General features: G+C 43.4%; 2 protein-coding genes across 7 annotated transcripts in view; one reads left to right on the top strand and one right to left on the bottom strand.

Moving 5' to 3' along the window:
* The window catches only part of RAD51 (RAD51 recombinase), a 33,326-nt gene extending 27,114 nt beyond the window's left edge, over positions 1-6,212 (top strand). For all 3 annotated transcript variants that reach the window (XM_006932640.5, XM_019832666.3, XM_003987273.6), the window contains exons 7-10: positions 4,384-4,497; positions 4,985-5,114; positions 5,322-5,443; positions 5,895-6,212. In XM_006932640.5, the coding sequence (XP_006932702.3) occupies positions 4,384-4,497; positions 4,985-5,114; positions 5,322-5,443; positions 5,895-6,018 (490 nt within the window). In that variant the 3' untranslated portion in view covers positions 6,019-6,212. The remainder of the gene's footprint in view (positions 1-4,383; positions 4,498-4,984; positions 5,115-5,321; positions 5,444-5,894) is intronic.
* Positions 4,798-20,713, bottom strand: part of RMDN3 (regulator of microtubule dynamics 3) — a 26,727-nt gene continuing 10,811 nt past the window's right edge. For 3 of the 4 annotated variants that reach the window (XM_045059523.1, XM_006932641.5, XM_019832665.3), the window contains 9 exons: positions 15,281-15,572; positions 14,406-14,508; positions 11,161-11,221; positions 9,439-9,514; positions 9,207-9,284; positions 8,866-8,964; positions 8,606-8,659; positions 8,412-8,492; positions 7,497-8,171 (listed from right to left, as the gene is read on the bottom strand). In XM_045059523.1, coding sequence (XP_044915458.1) covers positions 8,118-8,171; positions 8,412-8,492; positions 8,606-8,659; positions 8,866-8,964; positions 9,207-9,284; positions 9,439-9,514; positions 11,161-11,221; positions 14,406-14,508; positions 15,281-15,572 — 898 coding nt within the window. In that variant the 3' untranslated portion in view covers positions 7,497-8,117. Of the gene's footprint in view, positions 5,186-7,496; positions 8,172-8,411; positions 8,493-8,605; positions 8,660-8,865; positions 8,965-9,206; positions 9,285-9,438; positions 9,515-11,160; positions 11,222-14,405; positions 14,509-15,280; positions 15,573-20,713 lie in introns of those variants that run through there. The other variant, XM_006932642.4, reaches the window with a different exon arrangement.

Raw genomic sequence — 20,713 nt, 5'->3', positions numbered from 1 at the left:
ATGTTTTAAAATTAGATAGTCATAATGGTTGTACAACTCTGCAAATTTTATTACTAAAAAGTCATTCAGTTGTACACTTAAAAGCAGGTCAATTTTATGGCATGTAAATTATACCTCACTGAAGTTAGTAACAAATGTCCAAGTTTCTCTGTTCCCTAATACATCTTTCAAATAAACTGTCGAAAGTTTTACTTAATTTCTCTTGTCTAGAGTCAAATGTGATAATTTGGTCCCTACCACACATTTTAATGAAACCTAGTCATTAAATATAATTTAATTGCATGTTTAGACATCAGACTCAAGTTGAAACTTGACTGGCTAAGTTGAAAATAATTTTTTTTTAGCTTTAGAATTATAACCAAATTCTCTTTCACAGTTTACAATTTGAGGGATCCAGGGTATCAAACATAAACCATTGAGGCAAAAAAATCAGTTGGAACCATAATTGCAGCTCTTTGTATCTGCTTATAAAATCTTTCAAAGAAGATTCACTCGTTTGCAACCTGATCTTAGTTTTATTTTTCTTTTCTTTTTTTTTTTTTAATGTTTATTTTTGAGAGAGCATAAGTGGGGGAAGGGCAGAGAGAGGGGGACAGAGGATCCAAAGCTTGACAGCAGCAAGCCCAATGTGGGGCTCAAACTCATTAACCACGAGATCATGACCTGAGCCAGAGTCACTCAACCACCTGAGCCACCCAGGCTCCCCTGATCTTCATTTTCTAAAGATGGGTGTACTACACTGTATCTTCCCTCCCAAAGTTATTTTTGTTCTTGTACAGAAGTCACACTTTTAATTTTTAAGTGCACTGTTTCAGTAGCTGAGTTTTTTGAGTTAGAATTTTGCCCAGTAACATAAATGAGTGCTCAGATAGGATAGATGAGATAGTAAAATGTTGGCTATGAGGACAGGGCTTTGTTTTGGTCACTCACTGTCTACCTAAGCCCTAGAAAAGGGCATTTGGCATTTATTAATGAATGAATTAGTATTTATTAATTAGGGCCATGTTTATGGCTGTTGTGTCAACTAAAGGAAAAATGTTTATTGTACTTTTTTAAAGGTTTTCTTTTTAAGTAATCTCTACACCCAACATGGGGCTCAAACCCACAACCCCAAGATCAAGAGTTGCAAGCAAGGAAAAATATGTTTAAATAAAAATGTCAGTCTATTTTATCACTTCTACCTATCAGAAAACTTTTTGTAATTGAATTTCTGTTTATGTATATTGCGTTTATATTATAGTTCTGAGAAAGTAACAGCACTTCCTTAAGCTAGTACCTAATTTCCCTTCACAACAGAACAACCCTCATTTTAGTTGTTGAAGAATACTGACCCACATCCAGGTTACTATAACTCAGGGCTTCTCCATAATACAGTCCTCAGTATAGCTGCATTAGCATCACCTGGGCACAGTTCACAGTACAAATCCTGACTCCACTCACATTCTACTGAATCAGAAATTGTTAGGGAATCAAAATAGGGTCCAGCAATGTTTTAACAAGCTCTCTAGGTGATCTGGATGCTTGCTAAAGTTTAAAAGCCATGACCATAATTGCTAGCTACAGTGTCACCACCTTTTTTGAAAGTTCTTTTAAATACTCTCAAAGAATGCCAGAACCCCCTTGAAGCCCATATAGCTGTTTTTCATACTTACATGTTAAGAATCACCTGAGGTATTTGTTAAATATATAAATTACTGTACCTCTTCCCCCAAATTGTGATTTATTAAGTCTTGGTTAGGCCCAGAAAAATTTTTTTATAAGTGTTCCAGGTTATTCTTGAGGAAGTTTTGGAAACACTATGAGAAAGGATACTTATTTTTAGCCAACTTTTTCCATGTTATGGGAATTGGAAATTCCATGTACTGCTTCAGGAATGTAAGCATCGAGATCCCTAAGTGTTTCTTGTGAATGCTGCTGACAGGCCAGAGTAACTCTTTGTTTTTCTGGTGAACCATCCTTATTCTTATAGCAAAAGATACTTTCCTGATAGATGACATTAATGCTTCTTCAGCAAATCTAGACTTGTGTAGTGCAGTACTTAGGCCTCTTGAATCTTTTTTTCTTAACAGCCATGATTTAAATATGGAAAATTTTATCTCCAGTTTAACTGGTCAGGATTCCAAGATAAAACTCTATCCTTATTGCATCTCATTATCTTCATGCTCAGACTTAATAATTCATTATCATCAATCCACTTAATGCCAAAGCTGAACAAGTACTTGTGTGATAATGACAAAGAATAGCAGGTGAAATGTCCATAAAGTACAAAGATGATGTGGAAAATTCAGTTGGTTAGAGTGAGATGTCCTGATATTGAGGTTTACCTCATTGCAATGCTCTATCCAAGTGCTAGAATATTCCTTTGTTTTTCTGTTCTGTTGGGGAGGAAAAGCCAGAGGAAAACTTTTAAGCTAAATCTCAGAAGGTTTAATGCAGTGTATGCTTTTATAAAGATCAGAGTCTCCACATAGACTGCTTCTATAAAAGACAGGATCATAAACATAGAAATTTATGGTTCTCAAAGAATTACAGTGCCTTGATTTTGTTTAAACAGATTCTCTTTTAAACTATGACATAAGCGAGTTGGTGTACTTTTGAACTGTAATGATTTTAGGTGACGTTAATATGAAAATATTACTTGGGTATAGTGGTAGGGTTCTCTTTGGGTTATAGATAAAAGCTTTATTCAGTAACATTTATTCAGAATTTACTAGGTATAAAAAATGTGCTAGGTAAGAGAGGCCAAGTTTTTCCCTCAAGAAATTTGTAGTCTAGTAAAAGAATGGTAGGGTGGCTCCTCAATAGTGCCATATAAAGTCCTAAACCAAATTTTCTAGGAGTGCACAAGAGGGAGAATCACATCTACTTGAGAGGTGCAGGGGGAACCTTTGTAAAAATGCAGGCATTTAGTTGTGTCTTGATAGATGGATAAAATCAAAATATCTTTGAAGAAATGGGTCTCCATTATGGTATATTTAATGAAAATAAAAGTTGTCCTACTCATACCACTTTGAGCATTCAAATCTTAGGGTAGCAGTTAGAGAGGTATAAGAAAAAAAAAGATTATTCTAAGAAAATAGAAGATATCTTACTTGCCTTTTTTTTTTTTAAGTTTGAGAAAGTAAGAGAAAAAGGTCCTCTTATATGCTAATACAAAAGGAATGGCACCTGGGTGGCTCAGTCAGTTGAGTGTCTGACTCTTGGTTTCAGCTCAGGTCATGATTTCATGATCATAGGATTGAGCCCCAAGTCCAGCTCTGAGCTGTCAGTGAGCCTGCTTGGGATTCTCTCTCTACCACTTTCCTGCCCCTCCCCACTCTCATGTGTGCGCGCGCGCTCTCTCTCTCTCTCTCTCTCTCTCTCTCTCTCTCTCTCTGGAAATAAATAAACTTTAAAAAATGCAAAGGAAAAAAATCAGTGAAGCACATGATGAACTAAGGTACCACTTATTTAACTTTACTGGATACATGTCTTATAATCTATCTTAACTATAACTGGTTACTAGCAAGAAAAGAAAATAGAAGAAATGAAATACAGGAGTACCTGGGTGATTCGGTCAATTAAGTGTCCGACTCTTGATTTTGGCTCAGGTCATGCTCTCACAGTTTGTGAGATAGAGCCCCGGGTCAGGCTCCATGCTGACAGTGTGGAGCCTGCTTGGGATTCTCTCTCTCCCCCTTTCTTTATGCCTCCCCTACTCGCTCGCTTACTCTCTCTCTCTCAAACTTTAAAAAGTGAAAACCTTTATTTAAAAAAACGAAATACACTTCTCTTGAACTTCTTCAAGTTGAGTCTGTTCAGAAGGTTGTATTCCTGTATAACAATAGTTTACGTGAATTTAATTGACTTGAATGATGATTTGTTTCAGTTCCAATTCTGTCATGTTGCTTTGGTTTTTCCGGGAAACATTTGGAACATCATATTTAGAAATTTCTTATTTTGGCTCAGGAGTCCTCAAAGACTAAGTTTGATTTAGTCTGAAGTCCTTCCTGGTAGATCTACTCCTTCTACTTTTATTTAAAAAAAATTTTTTTTTTTAACGTTTTATTTATTTTTGAGACAGAGAGAGACAGAGCATGAACGGGGGAGGGGCAGAGAGAGAGGAAGACACAGAATCGGAAGCAGGCTCCAGGCTCTGAGCCGTCAGCCCAGAGCCCGACACAGGGCTCGAACTCACGGACCGCGAGATCGTGACCTGAGCTGAAGTCGGCCACTTAACCGACTGAGCCACCCAGGCGCCCCTCCTTCTACTTTTAGTAGAAAAGGAATTAATATTCTTTGGTCATAACATTTCTTGCCTAATCATCCAAGTAATTTCTTTGTTAATTTCAAGTCTGCCTGAGTTTTGTGTGCAGTCTAAAAATGTTCTCTGTTCTCTTCTAGATATGGTCTCTCCGGCAGTGATGTCCTGGATAATGTAGCATATGCTCGAGGGTTCAACACAGACCACCAGACCCAGCTCCTTTATCAAGCATCAGCCATGATGGTAGAATCTAGGTCTGTGCTCAGTAGAAGACATGGAATATGTTCCAGAGCCCTTACCCTGAATTTTATGTAGGCTATGTGACAGAATTGATAGTAACTTGAATTAGAAAGGGGAGGTGTAAGTTTTAGTTCCACATTCTTGCATTGTGGGTTCAGGTCAAGTCGGTGTTAAAAAAATGAAACCACTGGGCACCTGGCTGGCTCAGAGGAGCATGCAACTTGTGATCTCGGGGTCGTGAGTTTGAGCCCCACCTGGAGTGTAGAGATTATTTCCAAAAAGAAAAAAAAGAAAAAAAAAAGATGAAGCCATAGTCCACTTGAACTTACTGGAAATTTTACTTATTACATAGTGCCTCAGACGTGAATACTGCACAAATATTTTAATTAACACATTTATGTACGAATATAACTATGAATATGAAAGTTTAGGGTAGTAAGGAAGGGAGCAGAATCTGACACAGGCTAGAAGTAGGCTTCATAGAGTCCTTGTTTCCTATAGGTATGCACTGTTAATTGTAGACAGTGCCACTGCCCTCTACAGAACCGACTATTCGGGTCGAGGGGAACTTTCAGCCAGGCAGATGCACCTGGCCAGGTTTCTGCGGATGCTTCTGCGACTTGCTGATGAGGTAAGCTGTGGGATAGGGACAGACCATGCCTAAGTTTCAGGGTCCTTGCTGGGAGATCAGAACATCAGTACCTGGTGTCATGAAGATAACAGATAGGAAGAGATATGTATATTAATCATTCTTTACTTTGTGGGGAAAGGGGTGGCAACAGTAGGGTTCTTTGAATATCTGGCCACAAAAAATGACATTTATTGTTTCCCCCATCAGTTTGGTGTAGCAGTGGTGATCACCAACCAGGTGGTAGCCCAAGTGGATGGAGCAGCCATGTTTGCTGCAGATCCTAAAAAACCTATTGGAGGAAATATCATTGCTCATGCCTCAACAACCAGGTAAAGTGATGGGATAAGCGATTTTGTCTTGGGGTGAAGTAAACAAGTAAACTGAAGTAAACATGAAGATATAACATTTCCATTAAACCTGATTAAAGCTTTTGTTGTATAATTAGACACAGGAGCCTTTGCTAAATCTAATTGTCATGCCCTGGTTAGTACAGATGTTTGCTTTTAGTTTACAAAAGAATGAAAAGCCCCCAAATATGAAAGAATGAATATGAAAGGCCTCTTCCTCGTTAGTAAAAAAGTAATTATTTCAAAATGTTAAATTCACTAAGGTAGGGGCAGGATAGAAGTTGATTCCTCCAGGTTGTAAATGTCCCTAAGGAATACAGAAAGATCCCCAAAGTCCTAGGAAGCATATATATCTGGAAAAAAATTCATATCTACCATAAATAGGAAAAAGCTTTTAAAATTATAATAACTTTGGTCTGTTTCTTTGGGTCAGACTGTATCTGAGGAAAGGAAGAGGGGAAACCAGAATCTGCAAAATCTACGATTCTCCCTGTCTTCCTGAAGCTGAAGCTATGTTTGCCATCAATGCAGATGGAGTGGGAGATGCCAAAGACTGATTCATTGGGGCTTTTCCTGTGATAAAGCTTAAGTGCTACAGCCTAATGGAGAGGACTGCTCCCTGGGGCTTCTTCACAGGCCTCTTCCTGTTTTCCTGCCAGAAAAAGGCTTCTGGAAAAACACCTATTCTATCAGCTTTTCTGATGGTGTAAACAGGAGACAGGTCAGTAGTCACAAACTGATCTGAAATGTTTATTCTGTCTGGAGTTTATTAATGTCTATGTGAATTATTTGGGGGGAAGTAAGGAAGATGTTTGACATCGTGCCTTAGGGTTGACTCAGAACTAACAGATGTTCCCCTGGCCAATCTTTAGTTCCCTTGAAGACAAAAGCTGGTGAGACTGGACTCTATCTGAACAATGTTGAAATGCCTGGGTGGCAAAGGAAGTAGGTCTCCTCACTGGTGTTTTTTTTTTTTTTTTTTTTTTTTTTTTTTTTTTTTTGTCAGTAAAACTGTCAGAAGTAGGTTTTTAAGTTAGTTTGCCTGAATTATAGAAGAATTTGTTTTTATTTAAGGCCTACTGGGCTACCAGCCCTTCAACATCTATGTGCTTGTTTTTTTAACTGCTAAGAGTAACTCAAGATAATTCTGGAATCTTAATCATTTCAGAAGCTCTAAGTAGATTTAGTGTGGGGCTACTAATAAAGTAGTTATTTGTGCGGTTTATAGGAGTTATTCTGGTGTAAGCTGAATATTTTAAGAGAGGGCCTTAAAGATAATTTATTGGCACTAACTGATCAGTTTCTATTGCTTTAAAATTGAGAATTTTAAAGGGAAGTCATACATTCAGATGATTTAGCTTACTAGCCTTCAATGTAATAGATATTACAAGATGAATATCCAATGACTTTCCCATGGCCTTTGTATTAAGCTTTTGTTATAGAGTCCTGATACTTGTCCATACTATTCTATTTGAGGGGTTTGAGATACTTCTCTTCTTCCCCTTCAGACTTCTACTCAGGATGAATTTTAACCAGCTCTTCAAATTTCAAAGGGCCTCTCAGCTAGTATTGGAAGGAGAGGCATAGAAAATCTCTGCTGTTGCCTGTGTTGATCCTACTGTATGTAGGGAAATAGGAAGACACAGTCAATTTAATGCAGCTTTGTTTAAAGAATGGAGTATCTCTCAGGTCTTGTCCTTCATTTCTTTACCACAAAACAAACCTGGGATGGTATGTATGTGTGTGTATGTATATATATATATATAGTAAGCCAGAGTGGCAGATTCTGGAATGGAAGTAAAAGGATTTTAATCCTTTAGTCCTATAAATTTGTCTGAATTATCACAGGTGAGATTAGGCTTTGTGCTGTTGGCCATTAGAGTCAACTAGTTAGAATAGACCTTGGCCAGCCTTTTTTACTTGTAACTAAAATTTCCACTGAAAAGAGCTTAAACTATTAGGTGCTATTTTGTCTGCAATAGCTTCTGTAGTAGGAAGTAGTTATGGAAATGTCAAGCAAGAAAGGGGAATATAGTCACTTCTAATCAAATTTGGTTTATTTCAAGTTTGTACCAAAATATATTCCAGGCAACTCCTCAGGTCATCATTTCACAGTCTCCTGTCTTATGGACTGTGCCCTTCTAAAAGCTGCTGGGATTCTATTCTGGAAGTCAAGTATTCCAGCCCCTCAGCCCAGGAATATAGTTAGAATTCACATGATAGGGGAGAAGAGGGCAATATTTTTGGGCTGCTATGACCTTTCCTTTTACCATGATAGGGTATGGTTTCAGGACTATATACTTTGGTGTTGAATATTAATCAGTAGAAAAGATTAGAGAGTACAAGTTCTGTGTTTTGTTCCCATAGCTCTTTGAAGTTCATCCACTCACAGGCTAAAGGCAGCCTTCAGTGCTAGTCTTGGTTTTCCAAGAATTCACTTAAGAGAACTATAGAAATCCAGGCCTCAAGTACTTCCCCAATTTCAGATTAGATAAGGGATTAGAATAAATTAACCAGTGGGCAAGGAAAGAAATTGGGGAATGGTTATAGATACCAGCCAGGCTCGGGAGTCAGGACCCTCACTTAAGCAGTCTTAGATTCCTGATCTAATAAGCAGGGCAGTCTTCCTCAAGTCATGAAGGCCACTGAAATATGATTATTCTCTTAAAATTACTTCCAATTCTTCCAAGTCTTTCTGGAAAGCTGAGTCCTAAGGAGACAAGAGAATAAAACCAAAACTAGACCAGAACTCGAAAATCTAACATTTCCCCAACCACTGATACCTGAGAAGGGCCCTTTGCTTCCTTTTTACCTACTTTCGCAGGACAGCCTATGAAATCTGCCTCCTCCCCTAGGTGAGATATATATAAAAGAACCTATATACAATTTTCTAGGGAAGATTCTTTCCTGAAAAAAGGTCACATGATTCAAGAGCTCTTCAAAGTATTACCTCATTGGTGACATCTGGCAGCTCCAGGGCTAACTTCATCCACTGTCTAGCTTCAGAGTTTTTTCCTAGTTCTCTGTAGCACTGAAAAGATACAACAGTTAAAACCTGGGAGAAATACCACCAGAACCTGGACTTTCAGGACTTCCCACAAATAACATGTTTTCATCGATGTTGAAAAAGGCAGGTGAGTTTACCTTGGAAATATATACCCTCCCTGCTTTGGAAAAGCCTGGCTGTAGTTCTTCAGCCTAGAAAAAGGGAGGAATGCGGTTCAGTAAAGGGGATTACCATGTTCAAGTCAGGCTGAGGTTTATTAAATAGAGCTTTCCAGTTCCCAACCCAAAGACTGATCCAGTCATCCAGGGAACTCTATTTTTATAAGCTATCCAAGTGGTTCTGATTCTCCCATAGAAAATTGCCCCCTACCAGAAATCCGTCCCTTCCTTCCCGATACCTTTAGGAAGCTCTGGAGGGCATCCTGCACAGTGGCACTGAGAGGGCTTTCGAACAAGGCTGTAGCAGTTTTTTTCTCTAGCCAGCTCAGGTGAGAGACCTGCCACCAAAAGAGCAAGGTGTAAATAAAAAGTTTTAAGTATCTTTAAGAACATCAAATATTCTGTACTTAAAACATGGTCAGATAGGGCTGGGTCCAGTCACCCATAACACAACCATTCAGAGGAAATGGGTACTTGAGCCAGACCAGGCTACGGCCCCTGCTTGCAGGTTTTCACTGCAAGGATAGCAGTGTCACGGGACACTTAGGGCCTTGATACCAGGCCCCAGAATTTAGCTTACCTGGTAGCACCACCTGCCAAGAAGAAAGTGAGCCATAGGGTTTTCTGGCTGGAGAGCAATGGCTTTGTCCACATGCTCCTGAGGGGAAAAATGTAAATCTAAACTACCATCAGAGTTGCTAAGGGAAGAGCAAGTGGTAGACACTGCAGGAGCACCCTTTGCAAGGAGCTGGGATAGAGCAGGCAATCTGGAATAGAGCAGTACAAGGGAAGGAAGAGAAGCCTTTCCTCACCTTGAAGCTAAAGCCACTCTGGATGCGCCTCTGGATGCTCTCATGCTCAGCCAGCTGACCACAAAGCACTGCATACCTAAGAGGGAAAGTGGCAGCGAGCTCAAGGACAAGGAATGGGTTTCTCATCAACTGCCCTCTATCCCCCTCAAGTAGAGCTGAAAATAGCATTTTTATATGTATAAAACTCTCTTCATAAATCTGTAGTCCCAATTCATATTCTTTAACAAACACCGGTAGGCTCACAATTCTCCAAAGTATGCTAGGTACAAAAAAGTGGGGTCCCACCACAGTAAGCTTCTCCTACTTAACATTTAGGCAATGTCTTAGTCCAAATCTCCATTAATTTCTCCATGTAAGGAATATAGCCATGGCGGGGGCATAAAAACTTAAAAAGTGGATCTAATAATCATCAAAACGTAAGGGACCTAAATACATTGCTTATCATCTCCTGAGCAGACACTAAAAGAAGGTCTACGTTAGCTTTAGAAGTATTTAAGTATGGGGTGCCTGGGTGGCGCAGTCGGTTGAGCGTCCGACTTCAGCCAGGTCACGATCTCGCGGTCCGTGAGTTCGAGCCCCGCATCGGGCTCTGGGCTGATGGCTCGGAGCCTGTTTCCGATGCTGTGTCTCCCTCTCTCTCTGCCCCTCTCCCGTTCATGCTCTGTCTCTCTCTGTCCCAAAAATAAATAAATGTTGAAAAAAAAAATTAAAAAAAAAAAAAAGTATTTAAGTATGTCCCTGGGAAGCTGTACTCATGGACAAATTGGGATGGGATACTCTAGGAAATTCTCATGTTAATTTGGGAACCAACAGAAGCTGATGAAGACAGGCTTCAGATTTATATCCTCCCACCCAATCAGGGAACAAAGCCAGCCAGCTTTCCATCTTCAAAAACAAACATCTTACTACCCTATCTCCCCAGCATTGTTTCTAGAAGCACAATTGACATTAAATGAGTGTGTAGAGACCCAAGTTGCCTTTTCATTTATTCACTTAAATATCGGGGGCATCTGTATCAGATACTTCCAGAGGCTCATTTCCATATTTCCTCCCAAACAGCTGTTCTCCAAGAATAAAGTGTAAGGCTATTTTCTATCCTTGGGAGTCCAGGAGCCCCAAGGAAGAACACAGGGAAGTGGCACCAAGGACCTGATCCCTGAGAGGAGCTCTTGCAGAGACAATCTGAGGGCAGAAGTATGGAAAGCAAGGGAGAGGTGGGAAGAGAATTTTCACTAAAAACTCTTGAGGTGCTGGAAACAGGCCCTAGGATACAAGTTGGATTTGACCCATGGAAGTTGGCAGAACCTTGCCTGACAAAGACCACAAACAGGGTTGTTGTTTTTGTAAGCTGATAAACTAACTCATGCAAGCCAAGCAAGCCAAAGTCCACCACCAGCCAGGGACTGCAGCTAGGGGAAGGAAGAGCTTGTGCAGGACAAACTATAAACGGTGCCAGCTTCCTTGAAGAGCCAAGAACCCACAAATTTTGTAGCTAGGATAACTCTTAAAAAGCTATGCGTTTCTCTAAGTCCCAACAACAAATCCTATTTCCCCTTGCCTCACTCCCAAGGCACCTTCCAAAAATCGACCCCTCCCCCTCCCCCCAGGTCCCTGCTCCCTCTCCTGTCTCCTTTGGCAAGCGCCTTTGTGGTCAGGGCAGAGAAATGGCTCTCTTCCACTCTAACTCATGCTAACTCTTCCCACGACCCTGTAGATTATTACCACTGGTGACATTCAGCATTCTCATCCCCCTTCTCCAGAGCAGCCTCTGCCTCTTCTTTTCCTGTAAGACAAAGGTAATCCAGAGTTGACAAGGGTTCCCATGCACACTTCCACAGCAGGAGCTCTGGCAACAATAACTGCTCTAGCTCTTACTAATCCCTATCCTGGCTAGGTTTGTTTGAAATAATTTTGAGTTTGAACAGAATGAAAAGCTATAAATAGAGCGAGGTGAAGCAGAAATTATCCCTGAGGGGGCGCCTGGGTGGCGCAGTCGGTTAAGCGTCCGACTTCAGCCAGGTCACGATCTCGCGGTCCATGGGTTCGAGCCCCGCGTCAGGCTCTGGGCTGATGGCTCAGAGCCTGGAGCCTGTTTCCGATTCTGTGTCTCCCTCTCTCTCTGCCCCTCCCCCGTTCATGCTCTGTCTCTCTCTGTCCCAAAAATAAACATTGAAAAAAAAAAATTAAAAAAAAAGAAAAATTATCCCTGAGAAGCTTTCTGTCTCTGTCATCAGCTGCCCAGCTACCTTCTGTTTTGTTTTTACAGTATCCACCTGATGTGCTCAAAGCATTTTAAACTTTTTCTTTTTCTTTTTCTTTTTTTTTTTATTGAGAGAGAGGGAGAGAGAGAGAGAGAGCACAAGCTGGGGAGAAGCAGAAAGGGAGACACAGAGTCCGAAGTAGGCTCCAGGCTCTAAGCTGTCAGCACAGAGCCCAACTCAGGGCTAGAATCCACACTGTGAGAGCCAAAGTCAGACACTTAACCAACTGAGCCACCCAGGTGCCCCTCAAAGCATTTTAAATATAAAACAACCCAATGGCAATCAAACTATTCCCAACAGACCTTATCTTAGAGGGTTGTGGACAGGCTTCAAGGTGTCCATGTATTCTCTGGAATTGTATAAAATTTTACCTACAGGTACATTTTATTGAGGAGAGGGCCTACAGCTTTAATCAAATTCTCTAATGGATCTGTGTTCCAAGATTAATTTTTTATTTTTTAATGTTTATTTTTGAGAGAGAGAGGCAGACTGAGAGCAGGGGAGCGGTAGAGAGAGAAAGACACAGGATCTGAAGCAGGCTCCAGGCTCCAAGCTGACAGCACAGAGCCTGACGTGGGGCTCGAACTCACAAACCGCGAGAGCATGACCTGAGCCGAAGTCAGTCCCTTAACCGACTGAGCCACCTAGGCGCCCCTGTGTTCCAAGATTAAACACAGCTCTAGATCAAAACTCCTCACCAGAGCCAAATGGACCAATGTCTGACCAGAGATGACATTCACTTAGTTTTCTGGGCACTAAGACTGATAAAGAAATCAAGGCCTAAACACATGAAGGCTCTTGACAAGGATTTCCTAGGCTAACAAGGAGCCTGGAGCCCTCTAGCTGGAGAACATCATGCCTACAACACTGGAGAAAAGAGCACACTGCAAAATAGGACTTCTTGATTAAAGCCAAGAGGGCTTCAAATGGAACAAAAGTAATGGGTTGAGGTGATAGGCTAGCTGATGTGAAATGTTTCTTCATGCTGAAATTATAATTATGGTATAAAGTTGCATATGCAACAAATACATTTTTAAGATGGCTGATGAGAAATAACACCCCTCCCCAATAACCTTTCCTCCACCCCTTTTTAAGACCACTCTTTTTTATTTTGAGAGAGAGGGCTTGTATGAGCAGAGGAGGGGCAGAGAGAGGGAGAGAGAGAATCCCAAGCAGCCTCCACACCTTCAGTGCAGAACCCAACATGGGGTTTGAGCCCACGAAACCGGATATCATGATGTGAGCCAAAATCAAGAGTAGGACACCTGACTGAGCCACCCAGGCACCCTATAACCTCCCCTTTCTAAACAATGACCAACTGTGGCCCCATCAGTGGGAGGACATGGTCTCTTAGTGGATTTTTCCCTGCCCACTTCAAAGCACTCTCTTAATAGAAAAATCAGAGCTGAGAGTTTCTTCCTGCCAAGTTAGACATGAGGGTGAAAAGATTATCACCTAAGATCCCACACAATGGCCTCCTCCTGGTGGTCTGACTTTTAGAGATAGAACAAAATGAAGAACTTTAGACACATCAAGGATGGTCCTAAAAAAGCCACGATTCTAGAAGCAGGGCCTCCAAAGATGCTCAATCTGTCCTCCAGCAGGAGTAGACTTGTACAGAATTGCTAAGCTCTGCAGACCAGACCAGAGCACTGGCTATGGCTGCTCTAATCACCACTCTGCCTTCACCTTCAGGTTTCATCCTGGCTACTGGTACAAATAAGAGATGATCGTTGGTCAAAAAGAAAGGTTCTTGTTGATACCAAGAGTCCAGATATTAGCCCAAAAGCTGATCAGAATCCTCACCTGAAATTTAGGAGGGAAAGCAAAAGCTTTTGAGAAGAAGCAAACAGAAATTAAGCACCTTCTGTTAAAACTTGGAGATTTTTCTGAAAATATCAATAAACATTCAACTCAACTGGCCTAGTCTTTCTATATTGACAGAATTCTACAAATGACCTTGAGGTATGTCAGATTCTACATTAGCAAAGACTCAATGTTTGTAAGTGAAGAAGTAGACATGTCCACTTTGGATAGTTCAACTGACTTTAGATAACTGAGTAAGACCTAGAAGTCTATTGATGGTGCCTGACTTGGGCTGTATGGCTAGGCAGGACCCATCTTCCCCACAAAGCCAGTCATTTCTCAAAGTCCCAGGATTCTCAGTGATATGACAGGGAAGAGCCCTGAACTTGGCATGATTCAGATGCACCCTACCTCCCAGGATACACTTTGGTAACAGAGTTGCTAAATTGGTCCCAAAGACTCCTAAGCTAGCAGTAGTCTTCCAAACTACTCCTTACAGGCCCTCACCGAACATTCCACTCCTGTTCTTAGAACACATGCTCCACAGGCTCCGTAACAAACCAGATTCCTAAGCAACAGCAAAAAACCCTCTTCAGATTAATAAAGTAGGCTTTGCCCTCTCTTGCAGCTGGGGAGTGAGAACAAAGAATTGCGCTAGTTTGATACAACTATCCCTAAAAACATTTGCACCTGTATTAATCATGATGTGCAGAGAAACAGACTGTGCTGTCTCAAGAAGGAAGAAGCCCATGGGAACCAGAGTTTGTGCTGAGTGAAAGAGGGAGCCACAACTGCCCTGACAGCCTACATCTTCTCTTAGTAGCTCCCCCTGAGCCCCAGATGAGCCAGCTATACCCCTAGAATCAGTCACCTTCCCACCAGGAATCTGTCAGCACTTACCATTTAGGGCATATGACTTCTTCTCGCTCACCTCCTCCGTGAGCTCACACATGTCACTGTAGGCCCGGGCCAGACGCCAGAGAAAATCCTGCCGATTTCCATACTGCAGACCAAACAGAGGGATGGATAAGGCCCTTTTTCAGCTGCAGAGAACTGGGGCTCTGGCCTTCTCCCCACGCCCCTTTCAGTTTCCAAGCTAGTGTGTTATAAACTGACATTAGGCCAGCCTTATGCACAGTGTTTCATCCCCATGTCCTCCCACCTGCACTTAGCTAACTAAGGACGCATTATCTCTAGACAGATTGCACAACCCCTCAGAGTGAGGGCATTCTGGCCTGACACCATGAGGAATAAAGGTCAACTACAATGAAAGAGAAATCTTGCTGACACAATGAAAAAGTGAAAATGCCCAAGAAAAGGAAAAATTCTAACTGGGGTATTTATACCTGGGTGAGCATAAATTCTAGCAGTGAACCAGAGAAAGGAACTGTGGTTGAATGACCTATACACTTGTTACAGAAATTTCAAGTAGGGCAGGCAGCTTGGGCTCTGCCTCAAGGGAAATAAAAAGAAAAACTATTCTGGTTCTTTCCACATTTCTCTCTACTGTAAGAGGGTAGAGCTCTTTAGCAGTAGTTCTACAGGAGGCAGAGGACTGGGGAGGAAGCTCTAGGGCAGGAGGCACACCTAGGCCCCTGGGGGCAGTGCGTGGCCTACTTGAATAGCACATGCAGCCCTGGGGGGTACGTGCAGAACCAGCCATCTCACCCTCCCTTCCCTTCCCAGGTCACCTTTCAGGCTTATCAACTACAGGGGCCTGCTTTCATTCTCGGAGGGTTGGGGGTTAGTAAGGGCAGACGGAGCTGGAGCCTCACCGCCAGCTTGTTGTTGAGCAGCAGCTGGAAACCCTCCCGCTTGCCCTGCTCATTGCCCTGGTGTAACTCATCGGCCTGCTGCAGGAGGGGCAGCACATCCTCCAGGCCAGGGGAGCCTCCAGCCTCCAGGACTCTGACCGCTGGGCCTGAAGCCACCTCCACCTCCACCTCCAGGTCCAGAGAATCCTTTCTTCCCATCTTCACAGTCTCACAGCTCACTTCGTCTTCCCCGTCATCGCTTTCCCTGTCAGAGTCATGCTCGTAGTCTGACTCAGCGTTGGCCGTTGTATACCTGTGGCAGAGAAATGTAAGTGACAGGGTCAAGGGAGATTTTTTAGCCTCAGAGCCCTAGGGTCTATCCCCACCCACAAACAAGGGCTCTTCATGGCATGCTGTCCAAAGCCCCAAGTAAAAACCATTTCTATCACTTAAGGGCAGAAATTAGTCCTTGAGAGAAAACTTCCCAGGGGGAACTATGGGCTGGGAAAATGATGCCTCCTGTAGGGAAAGAGTGACCAGCGGGGGACACCGTGGCAGCCAGGGGCTGATGCTGAGCTACCGCCAGGTCAGGCAGATAATCAGAAAAAACCTGGAAGAGAAGCTGCCTAAAAAGTAATGTACCAAAATACTGCTAGTAGATCTCAGGGTAGAAGAATTAAAGGTAATCTTTTTTGTATTTTTAAATATACAGGACTGCTTTAGTGAGCATATATTCTTATAAGTAAAAAAAGACATACTTAAGATAAAAACTATAATGTAGGTGGAACTGATCTCCTGAGCTAGATTCTCACCAGGCTAAGGGCCTGTCAATCATTTTTGTTTTATCAGCCAAAAGCACCTGCCACAAACAATGTGAGTGGGTGTCAGCCTCTGAGGCCACGGGCAGCCCAAATAGCAACGTTTTCTTTCTCAATTCAAGGTACACCTCTCTCCTAAGTCAGCAGCCAAACCCAAACCACAATAGAAGTAGCCCTTGGAAACCTTAGGAACTTGCCAGGGATGGGGAAAGGCCACTTTGCAGCTGGAATCAGGAGAGGAGGAAGATCCAAACAGAACCCCCTGGGAAGGTATCTCTGGGGCCACCGTAAGAAATGCCTCCTAGGAGCCCCCAACCTTGATGCACTCACTGAAGAGGAGGCCAAGTTACTCTTGGCTTCATTAGCAGCTGATTGGTTCTCCCTAACCACCAGCTGACTCAGACAAAAACTGAGAAGGTACGACTTTCAAGGGCTAGAACCGGACACCAGAGCAACCTCCAGACATGAATGAAGGCAAAGCAGGTTCTGTCAGAACCAAAAGGTTCCTAAGCACAAGGAGGATCTTAGGGCCATTTAGGGATAAGACTTCATCCCGGAATGAAAGATAGGGACAGGATACCTGTGGCTGAAGAAGAGATGAGAGGGAAACCTACAAATAAAGACAATACAAGACCACTTAAAGTTGGGCTGAGAGCTGTAGGTCAGAAAGCCAGACAGCAAGGAGTGAAGCTCCATCCAGAAGTACCAAATGAACAACCAGACCTAGTGCCCCATCCATGCTGCTTTATCAAGCAGCTTCCAGACTCCTCTAATGAAGCGTCCCAGGATCAGCTACTACGGGAACTTGTAAGGTATTGAAAACCTAACTTCACCTTGCTGAGTAAATGTGACCCAAGTTCTTTCCCCTCTAGCAATGTGCAGTAAAAACTTCAGAAATTAAAGGGACAAGGAAAAGTGGCATTGGATTTTACAAACCAACCTGGCTGGTGATGAACAAGACCACACACAGGCAGCCTAGAGAAACTCCCAACCAATTCTTACAGCTTGGACAATAGCCTGCCCCAAATGAGAAAATCAAATCAGAGTCTACTAGTGCCTCTACTCATGCCAGCCAGGCCCAAAGGCAAGATGGGTAAATGGGTTACCTGGGACAAAGAGCTGGAGTCTCGTGTTTCCTGTTGCTAGAAGGGGAGACACCATTGCCTGCTGCTGAACCCCCTCCAATTAGGAGTTCTAATGAGGAGTCTCCCAGGGAGGGACCCCTACCCTTACCTCTTTTAGAGCAGAGGCATCTGCATAGTCTCTCCAGAGAGCTCACACGGCTGAAGAAAAGGAGTGGTCAGGAGGGACTTTGTTGCCACCCACGGAGTGAGAGCTGGTGGGTCCTTGTGAGGCACTGAGGCTGAACAGTGAGGAGGCCTTTTACTGCACCTCAGCCTCGCTTCAGGGAGCTCTGCTCTGCCTCACTAATTTGCAACCTGGCTGGCTGGCATGCAGTGGGTGGGCAGACACTATTGCTCAAGCACAGACATCAGCCTGTGAGCTGCCAGGGCTCAGCTACAGGGGCTATGTCTCTACACTGATACCATTTTCTCAAGCTTAGAGCACCAATCCAGGCCTTGGAGAAATCAGACAGGAGAGAGAGAGAGAGATGTGCCTTTTGTTTAACATGCCCTGAGGCTTTTGAGGTCTACAGGGACTGGCAGGGACCTTTGAAAAGTCTCTTTGGAGCTGTGCCCTTGGGCGGAACACACTGTTCCCATACAAGGTAGAGGATCCATGGCTCCCTGGAAGCAAGGAGGCTAGAGCTACCCTACTCCAGCCCTTGAGGAGAGCCCCCAAGTCAGTGATCAAGGACTCAGTTACACGCATATCCCCTTCTTCTGACAATTAAGTTTCTTTGACTCCTCCTAAACCCCATTAGAAGGGCTGAGCTAAAACATTCAAAGACAACCAGGCATGGGAGACTAACTGGTGAGGGAGATAAGACCAACCTAAATGAGGTGATAAATGCCCAAGGAGGGGTGGCAATGGGGTTGTAGGCAATCCTTCTTGGCTGGGATGCCTGGAAGGCTTGCTGGAGGAGCTGGTGTTTTAGGGCAAGCTGCGTTTTGACCAGGAAAGAACTAAAGTTGTGTTTGGTACAATGCTCAGGGAACAAGCTCACGAACCCACATGGCGATTCTGCCTCTGCCACATTCAGTCGATCCCCTGGGAGTTCAAAGTTGCTCCTTTATTTGGAAGAAAAAGGCAATACAGCTTTTAGGGGAGTAGGGCATCAAATATTCTTAGCATTTCATCCCTCAAAGAAGCACTCCTCCCGTGGTCCCACATGTTCAAAGCTATTGCAGGGTTTATGGTCTCCTCCCAAAACCCCCCCTTGGCCTATATGGCACTGACCATGGCAAAAAGAATTATCCACCACGGCCACTGCCCCAGATAGCAGCAAGCTAAACCAGAGTCTTGCACCACGAGCCACCATCAGCTTCTACGTGCCACACGATCGGTCATGGGCTGAGCTTGCTGGAGCTATAATTAAGAAAGCCACCCTTCCTCTTGTCCCATCACAGATGGCTGATGGGCCTGTCCTTCCCTTTATGGCCTTGGGAGCCCCAATGAGCACTCCAAGCAGTGAAGCACCCACAGGCCTCCCTGGTTAAACACCCTGGCTCTCACTCTTCCCAGAAGTTTGTACTTCTTAAAATCATCATTAAGAGTCTTGAGTTCTACATCCTGATCTTGGGGAGAGCTGTGACCTCTCCTGTTCTACCCTCTTACAAACATCAGTTTCCCCACCTCCAGTGACCTGCTAAAAATGGGTTGCACAGAGATGCTCCTTAAGTCTCAGGGTCCACTTTGTCCTTCCTTTTCAGTCCAGATGTGTCAAACATGAATTCCATTTTTGCCCCCTCCTCTAACACAGCCTTTTGGAAACAGGCAGAAGTATTAGGTAAATGGAAAGGGGCCACGTCCATGAGCCCTTGACAATACAGATAACAAGGATCAGACAACCCCAACAACAATAGTCAGAAGTGGAGGACTAAAGCTTGTAGCAAGAGGTGCCCGAGCAATAATCAAATCCAGCACAGATACCCAATGGCAGTAATATCGAAAAAGAGAGTAATAATATCATTCTTAATTTTCTTAGAAAACCAATGAGGACAGGCAGGAGAATATAATGGCCCAAACAAGAAAATGAGGCTGAAATTTTCTAAGTAAGATGTACTGAACAGATACTACAGCTGTGGATAGTATGGGTAGGTCTTTCCTGGGCAGTGAGCTGTGGCAGCTCTTTAGTCCATGGGAAGAACTCCCAAGGGCTGCATGGAACATTTCTTCCTGAAAAAGCTTTTCTATGCCCCAACAACCAAGCCAGGCCTTAAATCACAGACCCTCCTGATCACGGACCCTCTACCCCTGCAGACGAGCCCAGCTGAGCCTGCACTCAGTAGCTGTATAACCTTGGGCAAGGCATCAAACCTCACTAAGCCTCAAGTCTCCATGTGTGAAACAGGGAGAAGAGCAGCATCTACTTCATAGGATCCCTGTGAGAATTAGGTGAGGAAATGCCTCTAAAGTACTTAGCGTGCTGTCATAGGAAAAATGAACAGTAGTTACTATCATAAGGTGTTTCAGCTAAAGAACACTGCTGAATGGCTGTGTGCATGTTTATAACTAAATCAGCCCTTCTGTCCCCACATAAGGCTGGGCTATCCTCTGTGCTACTCTTTTCCTTGAGGAGGAAGAAAGGTCAGCCTTCAGATCTCAGGCCACCTAGATGACTGGAGCCAGCAATAGACAAGGGCAGAAGCTGCCAGTGACAGCATCAGGCACAACAAAAATGTTCATTCAGACTCCCATCTTTGACACAGAAGTTTCAAAATGGCACTATTGGCTTAAAATCGAAAAGCCCTTAGCCTGACCATGTTTGGAGGCTGTCCACCAGACTCCTGCCTGCTGCCCACATCACAGTAAGGCCTACGGTCAGAAGTGCTAAGCTACCATGTACTTGGGACAGTCAGCTCCCACCTGTGAAGATGCCAAGGGAGCATGAGCAAGCCTCCCGTGTGGGAACACAGGAGCTCCCAGGAGAGGGGAGCACCATTGGTGCTTGGAGGGCTCTGTAAACCTGGCCCAGCCACTGAATGCAGGAAATAAAGTCATAACACAATGCTTATAAAGTCCTTGTAATAGGGGCGCCTGGTTGGCTCAATCAGTAGAGCGTGTGACTCTTGATCTCAGGGTCGGGAGTTCAAGCCCTACATTGGGCATGGAGCCTACTTAATTAAAATATATAGGGGTGCCTGGGTGGCTCAGTCGGTTAAGCGTCCAACTCTTGATTTCAGTGCAGGTCATGATCCTGTGGTTCCTGAGTTCAAGCCCCATGTTGGGCTCTACATTGGGAGCGTGGAGCCTGCTTGATATTCTCTCTCTCACTCTCTCTCTCTGCCCCTCCCTTGCTCTCAAAATAAATAAACTTAAAAAAAATTATAAAGCCCTATGATAACACAGGAAAATGCCCAACTAATGTTACAGGAAAAATAAAAATAAAAAATAGTATGGTAACTGTAAAAAAACCTGCTCAGAGGAAAATAACAGATGCAAGCATCAAGCATTGTTAACATTCCACTTGGCTGGGTGACATAAGGTAGATGGTTTTTCTTGTTTAACCTAT

The sequence above is a fragment of the Felis catus genome, chromosome B3 (genome assembly GCF_018350175.1).
Source record: "Felis catus isolate Fca126 chromosome B3, F.catus_Fca126_mat1.0, whole genome shotgun sequence".
In the NCBI taxonomy this organism is placed as follows: Eukaryota; Metazoa; Chordata; class Mammalia; order Carnivora; family Felidae; genus Felis; species Felis catus.
Note: the sequence above shows the minus strand (reverse complement) of the source record. Positions and strands in the feature narration are given on the sequence as shown.